Below are 14,292 nucleotides of genomic sequence, written 5' to 3' on the forward strand. Positions count from 1 at the left end.
ATACCTGGCTCTACCGTGTGTAATTTAAGAAATAGTTGGGTGCCTGGCTGGCTCAATCAGGGCATGCATCTGACTCTTGGAATTGTGAGTTACAACCCCACGTTTGACATAGAGTTTTCTTTTTAAGAATAGAATTAAGGCAGAAATTAATTAGTCTAAGAAAATGAGTACTTATTCTTGGAACCTTCCATATATTTGACCATATTGATGATATTTCTAGGATGTAAAAATCAGTGTAAAGAAGTATGTTTTGTTTGTTATATAACTTGAAGAGGGGAATGGGCAAAAGCAGATTTTCTCAGATTATATTCTGACAACTACTCATATTTAGGGATTATATATTTTAGCCTTTTAAAATTGAATAAGTATTTTTGACCTACTTTTTACATATTTTAAAAATATTTTTGTTGATCTTTTGTCAATACTGTTTTTCTAAAATTAAATGTTAATTATAAATAGCTAATAAATTGTGAATCTTCTTTATATAGACTTTTTTTTAAAATTTTTATTTATTTATGATAGTCACAGAGAGAGAGAGAGAGAGAGAGGCAGAGACATAGGCAGAGGGAGAAGCAGGCTCCATGGCACCGGGAACCCGATGTGGGATTCGATCCCGGGTCTCCGGGATCGCGCCCTGGGCCAAAGGCAGGCGCCAAACCGCTGCGCCACCCAGGGATCCCTATATAGACATTTTTATTGACGTTTGGATAATAGATAATTGGACAGAGATAAATAAGAGGCTATCAGGAGAAAGTAGTAGAAAGAGTAAAACATATATTTTTTTCAAAGATTTTATTTATATTTATTTATGAGAGAGAGAGAGGCAAAGACATAGCCAGAAGGAGAAGCAGGCTCCATGCAGGACTCAATCCCATGGCCTCCAGATCATAACCTGAACCAAAGGCAAGACACTCAACTACTGAGCCACCCAGGCGTCCCAAGAGTAAAACATCTTTAGAAAACAAATAATATTCATTAAGCCATTATTTACTAAAAACTGCATTATCTTTTATCAGGTTCCATTTCCACCAGTAAAGGTTGATTTTTGAAAGTAATAAAGAGCTAATCTAGAATTACCCAAGATATTTTTCTCTAAGAGCTATTGGGATCGTCAGGAAACCAAACCATTCCACCATATCCCCTTCACTCTGAGCAAATCAGATGGGAAACCTGAGTAAAGCAGTAGCTCTTTGTGCAATGCTTGCAATGGTAAATACACCAAAGAAATGCAAACTGCGTTTTAAATAACACTACTCAGCCATTTTTGTTTGCTTTCTAAGCATCATTTATAATCTATCTAGAAATTGATTCTTCAAAAGGAAACATTCTATTTTTAAAAAACAAGTCATAGCTATCTTTTGTTGTAGATGACGATTTAATTCAAGATTTCTTGTGGATGGACTGCTGCTGTAAAATTGCAGACAAGGTAAATTAGATAACAATGTAATCATTAAACAGCATTATTATGTTACTAGACCATCAGAACTTTTAAAAAACCTTATAGAATTTTCGGTCATATCAATTAAGGTTAGGAAAAGAACTAGCCTGTGTTGCTCCTTCCAAGTGAAATCCTTACACATTAATTTTTGAAATTAGCATACATTAGAGATTCATTTTTATACTTGAGGAATTGTAGAGTATTATTTATTAGATTTAAATGACCTTAAGTCTATATTTGTTTGATTGAAAACAAGAATCAGTATAGACTTACTATGTTTTGATCAGAATTACTACCTTTTATCAGCCTGTAGAGAAAGAATATTCTGAACATTCTGACATTCATTCTGCTAAGGAAGTCTATTATACATTTTAATATTTTGTAGGTAACTTAGATAAAACAAATTCCAATAATTTTGTAGAGTAAAATTAGTTTATTATATTCTTTATTTAGGAATCAGTGTTTCATAAAAGATCATCTTGATGCTCATGTACATACTAGGGACCATGGTATTTCCATTCTCTTTAGATTTGGCTGGACAGTTATGATTTCAGCTTTGCAAATGCTATCTTAGACCAGGTAGTCATATCAGAAGATTCAGCATGAATTCACATCACGCTTAAATTTAATGTGCCAACCAATGGGCTAGGGATGAATAGAAGACTAGTTTATGATTAAATACCCATCAAGTTAATATTGATAGGAACTTTTTTATTTCAAGTTAAGGTAACAAAGATAAAATCAGAGTTTGGTTTTCTTAATTTCGGATTTTGGAAATCTAATTCTGGAAAATTTCAAATATATATACCTTGAGGTAGAGAAAATAGAACAAATACCCTCCATGTGTCTATCATGTAGCTACTATAAACATCAATTCATGGCTCCGCTTGTTTCTTCTAATTCTTCCCAAAACTGGGTTATTTTGAAGCAAATCTCAGACATCCTAACATTTTATCCGTAAATTTTTCATGATATACTTCTAAAATATGAGATCTTTTAAAATATATTCACAGGGATCCCTGGGTGGTGCAGCGGTTTAGCGCCTGCCTTTGGCCCAGGGCGCTATCCTGGAGACCCAGGATCGAATCCCACGTCGGGCTCCCGGTGCATGGAGCCTGCTTCTCCCTCTGCCTATGTCTCTGCCTCTCTCTCTCTCTCTCACAGTCTGTGTGACTATCATAAATAAAAATAAAAAATAAAATAAAATAAAATATATTCACAAAGTCACATTTTAAAAAATTAACAGTAACACCGTCATATAAAATATCTGTCTATGCAGATTAAGTGCATGTGGAGTTGTAGTTTTCAACTTGAAGTGCATTACGGTAATTAAAGTTGCTGGACAGCAGGGGGCAGTGCTTTTAAAGTAGCTAACAAGCATACCATACCTTAAAACACTATTTCAAGAGTTCTCTACTGAAAGTTACCTTGAAAACTTGGACTCACCTTTGTAGTCAATCCTATGAAGGTAGAATAAATAGGTATTTTATGAGAGGGAAACAAATACATCAGTACTATAAGTCCTTTTTAATTTGGACAGATAGAACCTGGCATAGGGTCCTAATACCAAACTTGATAAATCTTTCTAATAACACATTTAAAACAATTTTTTTCCAATGAAAATAGAGCCATGTTATAATTTCTGACTAGAAGTTATTTTTAAAAGATTATTTTAAAAAGTAAGTATATGAAATTGCTAGAGACTAGATCCTACGTTGTCTTAAAAGAAAAAAAGATAATTCTGTGTGATGATGGATGTGTTATGATTTTGATGTTCATTTCACAATATATATGTATATCAAATCATCACATTGTGAACTTTAAATATAAGCAACTTTGTCGGTTTTACCTCGACTTAAAAATTGCTCCCCCTTCAATCAGTCAATCAATAGTGAGTATGGATATCTACAATTAATGAGTCAGGAAAAAAATTTTGTAGAGATATATACATCAAATCAATGTGGCAACATACTAACAATTGGTGAATCTAGGACAAGGATGTATGGTTTTTGTAATTATTATTTCAACTTCTCTTTGGATTTGAAATTTAAGATAGAAAAAATTGAGATTTTGGTTCAAAAAATATTGGCAATAATAAAACTTAGGAGTTCATTCTAATCTTAATCATGTTAAATGGTTCAGAACTATTTCTCACTGTATCATATAGGAAGTCAAAAAATAAGGACCCAAATAAATAGGTAATTCTGTAATAAAGATAAATAATGCTGTATTATTTTTAGTTTATTCTTCATCTTAAAGATAACTATTTTAAAGCAGTTTTACTTATGAAAACAAAACATTAATATTAACTTTTACTTTTTTCCCTATAGTATCTTTTGGCTATGACCTTTGTTTATTTCAAGAGAGCTAAATTTACTATAAATGAGCATACCAGGATAAATTTCTTTATTGCTCTGTAAGTATGCTTTCTATAAGTGATTTTTGTGGTACTTATTCATAATATATGTATGATATCTAATTTAAAACAGAGGCTATTTTGGGGCGCCTGGCTGGCTTGGTTGGTAGAGCATGTAACTCTAGATCTCTGGGGTGGTGAGTTTGGGCCCCACATTGGGCATAGAGCCTACTTAAAGAAATAAGTAAATAAAGTTAACATTGCGACTCATAAAAAAATAAAACAGACTTTTTAAAACCTGATATATATCTTTGTATAGGCCTTTATATGTAGAAGATATAGTGTTTTTAATTTAATATGGTATTTTTATGTTCTTTTCATTGACCTGATCTTGCTGTATGCTTAAGATTTGTTATTAAGTATTCCACTTAAGTTTGTATTGTACTTTTTCATTTTTCAAAGTGCTCCATATAAATTATCTCAGATTCTCTCCTTTTGAACTTAGATATGTTTTAAAAGCCAAAATAGTCTCTCTGAAACTTCCAGTAAATTTATAGTAAAAATCATCATCATTGCCCTTTTACATTAAACGGTTTGTGGAAAATGCTGTAGACATACTGATTGTAGGTTTATGCCTATAACATAGAAGTTATTCATAACTGATACCTTTAGTAACGACTGACTCTTACTTAACACACTGAACTTTGACCAAGGAAGATAGTTTTGTTTTCCAGTTCTTGTATTGACTTTGTGTTAGACAGTTCATATTAGCTTTGTGATCTATTCTACTAGAAGCAATGTAGTTTAAGAAAATCTATCTCAATCTCGAAACTTTTTCTACCTACTACCTAGATAAAAAACTGCAGTTGGGAATGTATGAATATAATTTTAAGTACTTAACTAGGGAACTACATATAAAAATAAGGTGAATAGCACAACTGTTCGTAGTGATGAATGAGTTTTAACTCAGTCTTTAATTCAGACTCAAAGTGTGATTCAAGGAATAGGACTGGAAGAAACTGATCCCTAATTTTATTCAGAAGACACATTTCCCCATGCTGGAGGAAAAATGAACTCTATAAAATTTGGTGATGATTGATAAATTGGGAGAATATAATAGTAATAGCTAATATTGAATGTTATATGCAAGACACCACAAAAATGTTTTTTTAAATAAGCTCCTTAAATCTTCTCTATGAGATACATTATTTAATTATCTTCATTTTACAGTTGGGGAAATTGAGACTTAGGAAGAAAAGTACTTCTCAATCTTACAAAAGTTAGTAGTGGCAGAGCTGGGATGCAAATTCAGGTGTGACTTGCCAATGGCCAAATTCAGTGATTAACCACTAAGTTACATTGCTGTTTACATGTCTCTTTAGTATTATATTGTATCTGAATGTTCATGCAATATCTATTTTGTAGTTTTTTCCCCACTTGAAAATTAAAAACAAACCAAAGGAAGCTTTAGTTTTAATTCTTACCAGATTCCCGAAATTGGATTTATTTGATGTTTTAGTAATGTTATTACCAGTGAAGCACTATGTCAGCTTACACTATATAGTAGTATGTGCAGTTGTATTGCAAATGGTATAATAAATTCCGTGTTAAAAATAACATGGATTATAACTTCCATTTTGTATCTAGTCATACTTTTTTTATAGCCTGACTCAATAGTTCTTATTAAGTATTTTCTCAGCCACAATTCTCACTCAGGTCCTTTTCTCTCCTATATATTCTTATAACACTCTGAACTTTTATTGTTATTATTCCATATTCTCTTGCACAGTTGTTTGTTCCATACTTAGTTGCCTCTTCTACTTGACTGTAGGCTTCTTAAAAGCAAGGAATGTGTCTCTAACTTTTTTTTTTTGCACCCTTTAACATATGGATGTTCTTAATTCTTTATTTGGATAAACATAATTAACTATTACACCAAAAAAAAAATGGACTCTGCTCCAAGAAAATCTATTTCAGATTAGAAGTTGACTTATATGTATACAATATAGATATTTTATCACACTGATCCTGAAAAATTGTTAATCTAGAATAGAATCACAATGGAGTTCTGATTATAGATTTTCTATGTTTCCCTTAGTCAACAGGCATGCTAAAAGGCCAACCTCTGGCTTCTGTCTACCCTTAACTAAGCCCCATCAGGGATAATAAAGTAAGAAATTACTTGATGTAATTTCACAGAGGACATTATATAATTCATGTAACTGAATGGGTTAAGCAATGAGGTGCTTTATATTAAGGTAATATTAAAATATGTACAGATATTTTAAGGGAAGTTAAAGTAATAGGTGCTAAGTTTATATTAATATAACTAAATTGAATATGCATATAGTTTTTTTAAAGGACATAAGTGAGTATACAATTTAAAGTAAGTCTCCCTCATATCTCAAGGCCTTAGCATCCTTCTTCGAGGACCATTAACGTTTCACATGTATCTGTCTAGAAATAACTTTGTGTACATGACCTAGTGTATATATTACCTGAATAGAAGTGTACTATATACTTCTGTGCCTTTTAAAAATTTCTAATGTGAAATCTACAAAGGGAGTGTATGGAGTATGTATATGTATGTTTGTTGAAGAAAAAGGCAAAACAAATATTCGTGTACCCATGACTCAGCTTAAGAATAGAACATTGCCAGAATCTTAGAAGCTCACAGTACAGTTTCCCAGTTAGTCCCGCTTCTTCCCACAGATAGTAATTTTCTTGATTTTCTATATTTTATGTATAAACCTCTAAATAATATATTGTTTAGTTTTTCCTGTTTTTAATCTGTATGTAAAATAATCATATGCACTGTTCTCCTGTAACTTCCTTCTTTTGCTTTATGATTTTGAAATTTGTTAATATTGACGTGTGTAGGTCTGGTTCATTTTCACTGCAGAATAATATTCTATTATTGCTTACATATTTTCTTTTTCTTTTTCCTTTTTTTTTTTTTACTATCTTGCTATCTTGTCTTTATGTCCCACTTTTTCTGTTTCTTCTTTCCCACTCCATTTTTATCTTTTTCATTGAGATTTTTTTAAATTTTTATTTTTTTATTCTTTTTTCCTCTACTTGTTTGGAAATTATGCAGTCTATATCTGTTTTTTTAGCAGTTATCCCAATTACTTATTTTTTTAACTTACTAGATAACCAGTTTTGTTATAAAAGGATATAACTCAAGAACAGCCAGATTGAAGATGCATAGGGCAGTGTATGGGGAAAGGGCATAGAGCTTCCATACCCTCTCAGTGTATCTGATCTCCATGTGTTCATCCACCAGGAAGCTCTATCCCAGTTATTTTTTAATCAAGAACTTTAAGTATTTTAACTCCAGTCACCCCCTTCTCAACTTATATTCTCTTGTTTTACAATTCTGTAGTTCTACAGGAAGCCCTACAGGAAGCCCTCCAAAAAGTTAGAGACATATTATTGTCATTGTTTTATACATCAAATATTTATTTAGATTTACCCACATATTTGTATCTTTGCTTACTATTCCTTCTTGCATCTCAAACTTTCCACTTAGGATCATTTGCCTTCCTTTATTATGCTTTTACGATCTTTTATCCTTTAATGTCTGTCTACTTCAGTTTCTTCACACTTCAGGGTCTATTTCTGTTGATGGTGCCTTGTTCTTTTAGGTGTTTTGTAATTTTTTTATTGTAAGTTGTCTATTTTTCTTGGAAAGTCATCTATAGGGTTTTCATTGTTTCTAGTGGAAAATTTCTATCTGTATCTGTGTTTCTGTGTTATCTAACTTTTTTTCTTTCTTTCCTTTTTTTTTTTTTTTTTTGCCTGGCTGCTCTTAAGATTTTTTTCATCACTGGTTCTGAAGAATTTGATTATGATGTGCATTGGTGTAATTTTATTTATATTTTGTGCTTTGAGCATATTTTTTTTCATTGAGCTTCTTAGTATTTTTATAGTTTTAATCAAATTTCAAAATTTTTCAGCCATTGTTTCTTCAAATTTTTTTGTCCACCCAACGTTCATTAGGGACTCCAGTTTCACCATGCTCTATTATTTTTGTTTCTTTTCGTGTGTGTGTGTTTCATTTTGGATAGTTTATATTGCTGCCTTCAGTGCACAAATCTTTTCTTCTGCAATATTTAGTCTATTAATCCTACTCTATGTATTTTTCATTGTACATGTAGTTTTCATCTCTAGAAGTACACTTTGAATGTGTCTCCTTATCTTTTTGAACATCTGGAATAAATACAACTGTTTTAATGTCCTTGTCTGTTTAATGTCTGTTATTTCTAACATGTATCAGTTTTGATTGAGGATTCTTTTTATTTTGGGTCATGTTTTCCTGCTTCTGTATATGCCCAATCCCCCTCAAGTGTTTAGGAGGATATGGATTTCCATATATCTATAAGGAAACTACTTGGGTGAGGGGAAAGATCATAAGAAAGGATTAGAGGGAACAATGCTTAACATTTCCCCAGGACTGGAAATAGTGCTTGTTCTCACTAGCCAGACTGAAAAAAACTCATAATTCACAGGATATTGAGTACAGTACTCAGGAATGTCTTACATCAGTAGTGGGGAATAATTAGCCCCAGTCTGAACATTGCTCCAGATCCTCCTAACAAATCATAAAAGCAAGACCTGAAAGGATCACACTGTTTCCAAGTAACTTAACTGCATCTCAGAACAAAGTTCAAGATTTATAGGAATACAAAAATATCCAGAACTCAACAAGGTAAAATTCACTGTATTTCTATTTTTTATCTACATTTCCTTAATTATGAGTAAGGTTGAACATCTTTTATGTGTTTACAAGTGATTTTCTGTGTATGTATGTGTGTGTGAACTGCCTGTTCCTGTCCTTTTCCTATTTCTTTTTTGAGTTATTGGTCTTTTTTGTTAGGTATCTGGCTAACACAGTTGAAGAAGATGAAGAAGAATCCAAATATGAAATTTTTCCATGGGCTTTAGGGAAAAACTGGAGAAAATTGTTCCCTAATTTCTTAAAGTTAAGGGACCAACTCTGGGATAGAATTGACTATAGGGCTATTGTAAGCAGGCGATGCTGTGAGGAGGTAAGATTTTTTAAATACTTTATATAGGTAATCTCTGTTTTCTCTTTATGTAATTTCTCTTGTCTTGTTTTTAATGTGCTTCTGATATTTCATTTTTTATATATGTAAGGGTAGACTATTAACCCTGATGGTTACCATGAATACAACTTGTATACTGCAATGTTGATGTTTTAATATACCACAATAATTTAAAATTGTCATTTCTGTTTTTCAGAGCAGCCTACTTCTATAGTAAGTATTTCTACTTTAGTATGTTTCTCTGGTCTAAGAGATCAGAAATAAATTGGGAAAGGACAGTGTGCATATTCCAAAATATGTTAATAACATTTGGAGCTGAATAATAATTTCCATTAAACAAAGTATGTGAAATTTCAAGTTCCCAAGATTGAAATGCAAACTGTATGCTATAAAATTTAAATAATTTTAAATATGTTAAAAATGGTACCTCTTTTCACATAGAATAATATATAAGGTAAGTTTTCTTGATGCCAGATTCTATTAAGATAAAACAGAAAGACACTAAAAATAAAAAATAGGTTATTTTGGGAAATAAAAGCAAAAATGAACTATTGGGACTTAATCAAGATAAAAAACCTTTGCACAGCAAAGGAAACAATCAACCAAACCAAAAGACAACCTACAGAATGGGAGAATATATTTGCAAATGTCTTATCAGATAAAGGGCTAGTATCCAAAATCTATAAAGAACTTAAACTCAACACCCAAAGAACAAATAATCTGGTCAGGAAATGGGCAGAAGACATGAACAGACTTCTCTCCAAAGAAGACATACAAATGGCCAACAGACATGAAAAAATGCTCCATATCATTTGGCATCAGGAAAATACACATCAAAACCACAATGAGTTACCACCTCACACAAGTCAGAATGGCTAAAATTAACAAGTCAGGAAACAACAAATATTGGTGAGGATGTGGAAAAAAGGGAACACTCTTATACTGCTAGTGGGAATGCAAGCTGGTACAACCACTCTGGAAAACAGTGTAAAGGTTCCTCAAAACTTAAAAATAGAACTACCCTACAACCCGGCAATTGCACTACTGGTTATTTACCCCAAAGATACAAACATGGTGATCCCCAAAGATACAAACATTGGTGCACCCCAATGTTTATAGCAGCAATGTCCGCAATAGCCAAACTATGTCCACAATAGCCAAACTATGGAACATCTAGATTTTCATCAACATATGAATGGATAAAGAAGATGTGATATATATATATATATCACACATCTATATATATATATATACACACACACACACATATATATACACACAATGGAATATTAGCCATCTAAAAAAATGAAATCTTACCATTTGCAATGACATGAATAGAATGAGGGTATTGTGCTAAGTGAAATAACTCAATCAGAGAAAGCCAATTATCATCTGATTTCATTCATGTGGAATTAAGAAACAAAACAGGATCATAGGGGAAGGGAGGGAAAAATAAGACAAAATCAGGGAGGGAAAGAAACCATAAGAGACTCTTAACTAGGAACCAAACTGAAGGTTGCTGGAGGGGAGAGGGGTTAGGGGGCGGGGTGGTAACTGTGATAGGCTTTAAGGAGGGCATGTGATGTAATAAGCACTAGGTGTTTTTTTTTTTTTTTTTTTTTTTTAGGTGTTTTATATAATTGATGAATCACTAAACTCTACCTCTGAAACTAATAATACACTATATGTTAATTGAGTTTAAATCAAAATTATGAAACAAAAGATGGGTTATTTTATCTAATGTTCTGGTTTCCAATAAAGAAAAATGTTAATGGTGCAATCTAAAGAAATATTCTAGAGTAGAAAATTAAATATTAAAAAAAAGAAAAAAGAAGAAAATTAAATAGTGGGCAGTGATCATTGTAAGCCAATACTAGTTTAGTAAAGTTTGGTAAAATGTGAATTAGATAATGCTGTAATGAAAATAAAGTCATAGCTAGTAAATGATGATAGGCCAAAAGCCAATTAATGGATTAGTGTCAAACTTCAGGAAATATTTTGAAGGTATGCCCAGAATTAAACTTGTTAATTATATTTATTAATAAGATGAAGATATTAGAAAGCATGCATAATTGTAGATTAAATTAAGAGGACTGTAGAATGTTGGGGAAATGAAAGGATTCAAAAACAACTTAGAAGACTGAATAGCAGGTGAGGTTTTTTTCAGGATTGAATTCATTAGGAAAATACGAAAAATTGATTATGTATCTCACCTTCCCCAAATTAATGGATCCTCATTAAAGGATTTAAACAATTCATTCTAAATTAACAGGGCATTGGAAGAGCCCTGCATTGCTATTTTTTATCATTCCCTCCCCAGGTCAGGAGTGGGTAATTTGTGAACCCATGCCATCCTTGGACATGATAGTAGGCCTTATTTGAACACTCTGATTTTTTTTCAAAGTAAACACTTCAAGCCCCACGGCATTTAGCTAAGAGCATGGAGTGGGTACCAGAGGCAAGAGGCGGGGATAGGTAATGCTCACCTCATGGCAGATTGCCCGTCTCCCCCCCCCACCCATTCCTAAGATAGAACAACTAGTGTTATAACTGCAGCAATTTAATTTACACAATTGGAGCTGGGATTACTTCAGTTACTGGCATCAGACTTTTAAGCAGCCAGAGAATGGTATGGCTTAATGGTGTATATGTAAAAGACTAAAAAGTTTTAGATAGCTGTAAACTCAGTTATGTAATGGGATTTATAGAAAAGTTGAGTCTCTCAAGGCTTCAACACTGACAACAGATCTCTCCCCTAATTCTAGATGTGCTTATCAAATTTCCTATCCTATTTCATTGTCTAATAGATACCTCAAATTTAACATGCTGAAAATCCAGTTTCTGATTCCCTCACATAGAACTCCAAACTTAACTCCTCCTGCAATCTTCTACATGTTAATAAATGGTAACTTCATCATTCTAATTGTTCAAGCCAAAAAACTGTTGCCCTATACTTGTCTTATAGCCATACCTTAAAAAAAATATATAGCACCCTACCATTTCTCACCTCCTCTACTACTAAGCCCTACTTTGATTGTCCCCTTGTGCCTCAGTTATTGCCATAACTTTCCAAGTAGTCTCATAATCTCTCTATCCTGTAGTCTATTTTCATACACTAGCCAGAGTAAATCTTTCAGAAGTAAGTCAAATCATGATTCCTCTACTCACAAGTCCCCAACAGCTTCCCATCTCACATAGAATAAAAGGCAAAACCCTGGGGTGCCTGGGTGGTTCAATTGGTTAAGCCTCTGCCTTCGGCTCAGCTTATGATCCCAGGTTATGACCAAGCCCTGAGTCAGGCTTCCTGCTCAGTGGGTAACCTGCTTTTCTCTCTCTGCCTTTCCCTCCTGCTCTGCTCTCTCTTGCTATCTCTAGCTCTCTCTCAAATAAATAAAAGTTTTATTTATTTTTTTTTTTTTAAGGCAAAATCTTACCCTGGTTCTAACTGGTCTGCCAACTCTAATCTTTTTTACTTTGTCTCACTTCCCTCCAAGTACACTGGCCTCCTTGCAGTTCTTCAAACACAATAAGAACATTCCCACCTCAGGATTTTTTTTTACCTGGAATGCTTTCCCCCCAGATATCAGTATGCTTCACTTCCTTACTTTATTCAGGACTCTACCTAAATTTATAATCTCAGAGAAACCTTTCCTTACCACCCTGTATCTAGTAGTATCTCCTGGAATGGAATAAAATTGAAGAGTCCAGAAATAAACCTTCATTTTTATGTTCAATTGAATTTTGACAAGGGTACCAAGAAAATTCAATGGAGAAATGAGTCTTTTCAACAAATGATGCTAGGACAACTGTGTATCTACATGCAAATGAATGCCATTGGACTCCTATTTCATATCATATATAAAAACGAACTCAAAATGGATCAAAGACCCAAATATAAGAGCTAAAAACTATAAAACTCTTTATACATAGGGGTAAATCTTCATTACCTTGAATTAAGTTTCTTAGAGATGATGCCAAAAGCACAAGCAACAAAAGAAAATAGAGATCATCATCAAAATTGAAAAATTGCCCTTCAAAGAACACCATGAAAGTGAAGAGACAAAATACAAGTGGGAGAAAATTCTTGCCGATTATCTGTCCAATAAGGGACTTGAATCTAGAGTAGATAAAGAGCTCTTACAACTCAGCAATAAAAAGACTACTCAATTTTTAAAAGGGTAAGGATCTGAAAAGGCTTTTCAAAAGAAGGTATACAAATGGGCAAAAAAGCACATGGAAAGATGCTCAACATCATTAGCCATCAGAGAAATGCAAAATCAAAACAACAATGAGATATCACTTCACACCCACTAGGATGGTTATCGTGAAAAAGACAAATATAACAAGTATTGGTAAGGATGTGGAGGAAATGGAACCCTCATACACTTCTGGTAGGAATTTAAAATAGTGGTTGTTTTGGAAAACTGTAGCAGTTCCTCAAAAGGCTAAACGTAGAGTTATCATTACAACCCAGCAATTCCAGTTCTAGTTATATACACAAAGGAAATGAAAGCTATATCCACACAATAACTTGTACATGAATATTCATAGCAGCAACATTTGTAGTAGTCAAAAAGTGAAAACCCAAATGTCCAGTGAACGAATGGATAAATAATACAGTATATCTATACAATGATAGATTACTTGGCAATTAAAAGGAATGAAGTACTGATAACATGCTACAACATGGATGAACCTGAAAACATTATGCTAAGTGAAAAGTCAGTTATGAAAGGATCACACATTTTATGATTCCATTTAAATGAACTGTCTAAAGAGACATCCAAAAATATAATAAAGTAGATTAGAAGTTGCCAGAGGCTGAGGGGAGGGAGAAAATGGGGCATGATTTCATTTTTTATGGAGTGATAAAAATGTTCTAAAATTGACTGTGGTAATGGTTGTACAACTGAATATACTAAAGCCATTGTATAAGTGGGTGAATTGTATAGTATTTGAGTTATACCCCAATAAAGCTGCTAAAATAACAAGTAGTACCTCCCACTATTCCTTTGTATTCCTTTAACAAGTTTTCTTCATAGCATTTAACCATCATATAATATATTGTTTTGCCTATCTTGCTAATGTCTATTTCCCCCTGCTAGAGTATAAATTCCAAGAGGCCATGATCTTTATTTTTATCCCAGAATAGTGCGTGACACAGAGTACTCAGTAAATACTGCTGACTGACAAAGTGAATGGAACTTAAAGCTTGCGATTTTTTTTTCATACCTTCTTATCTATGTAGTAGAAAAAGAATAAACTATAAAATTTCTTTACTGAGCTGACTTGGCACTGCCTTTTACAATAGGGGGACATAGATAGTCTTTCTTAGGACTGTTGCAGCCAGGAACAGTTGAATCATGGTGGTATATAGGAACAGAAATTATCTAGACTTTATTCTGTTAACTATTCATTCAATAGCTAAC

At 32.9% G+C, this 14,292-nt stretch overlaps 1 protein-coding gene across 4 annotated transcripts in view; it reads left to right on the top strand.

The window, feature by feature from the left end:
• The window catches only part of SPDYA (speedy/RINGO cell cycle regulator family member A), a 34,671-nt gene that overhangs the window by 7,938 nt on the left and 12,441 nt on the right, over positions 1-14,292 (top strand). For all 4 annotated transcript variants that reach the window (XM_025454293.2, XM_025454294.3, XM_025454295.3 and 1 more), the window contains 3 exons: positions 1,368-1,426; positions 3,769-3,854; positions 8,674-8,845. In XM_025454293.2, coding sequence (XP_025310078.1) covers positions 1,368-1,426; positions 3,769-3,854; positions 8,674-8,845 — 317 coding nt within the window. The remainder of the gene's footprint in view (positions 1-1,367; positions 1,427-3,768; positions 3,855-8,673; positions 8,846-14,292) is intronic.

Source organism: Canis lupus, chromosome 17 (genome assembly GCF_003254725.2).
Source record: "Canis lupus dingo isolate Sandy chromosome 17, ASM325472v2, whole genome shotgun sequence".
Taxonomy (NCBI): Eukaryota; Metazoa; Chordata; class Mammalia; order Carnivora; family Canidae; genus Canis; species Canis lupus.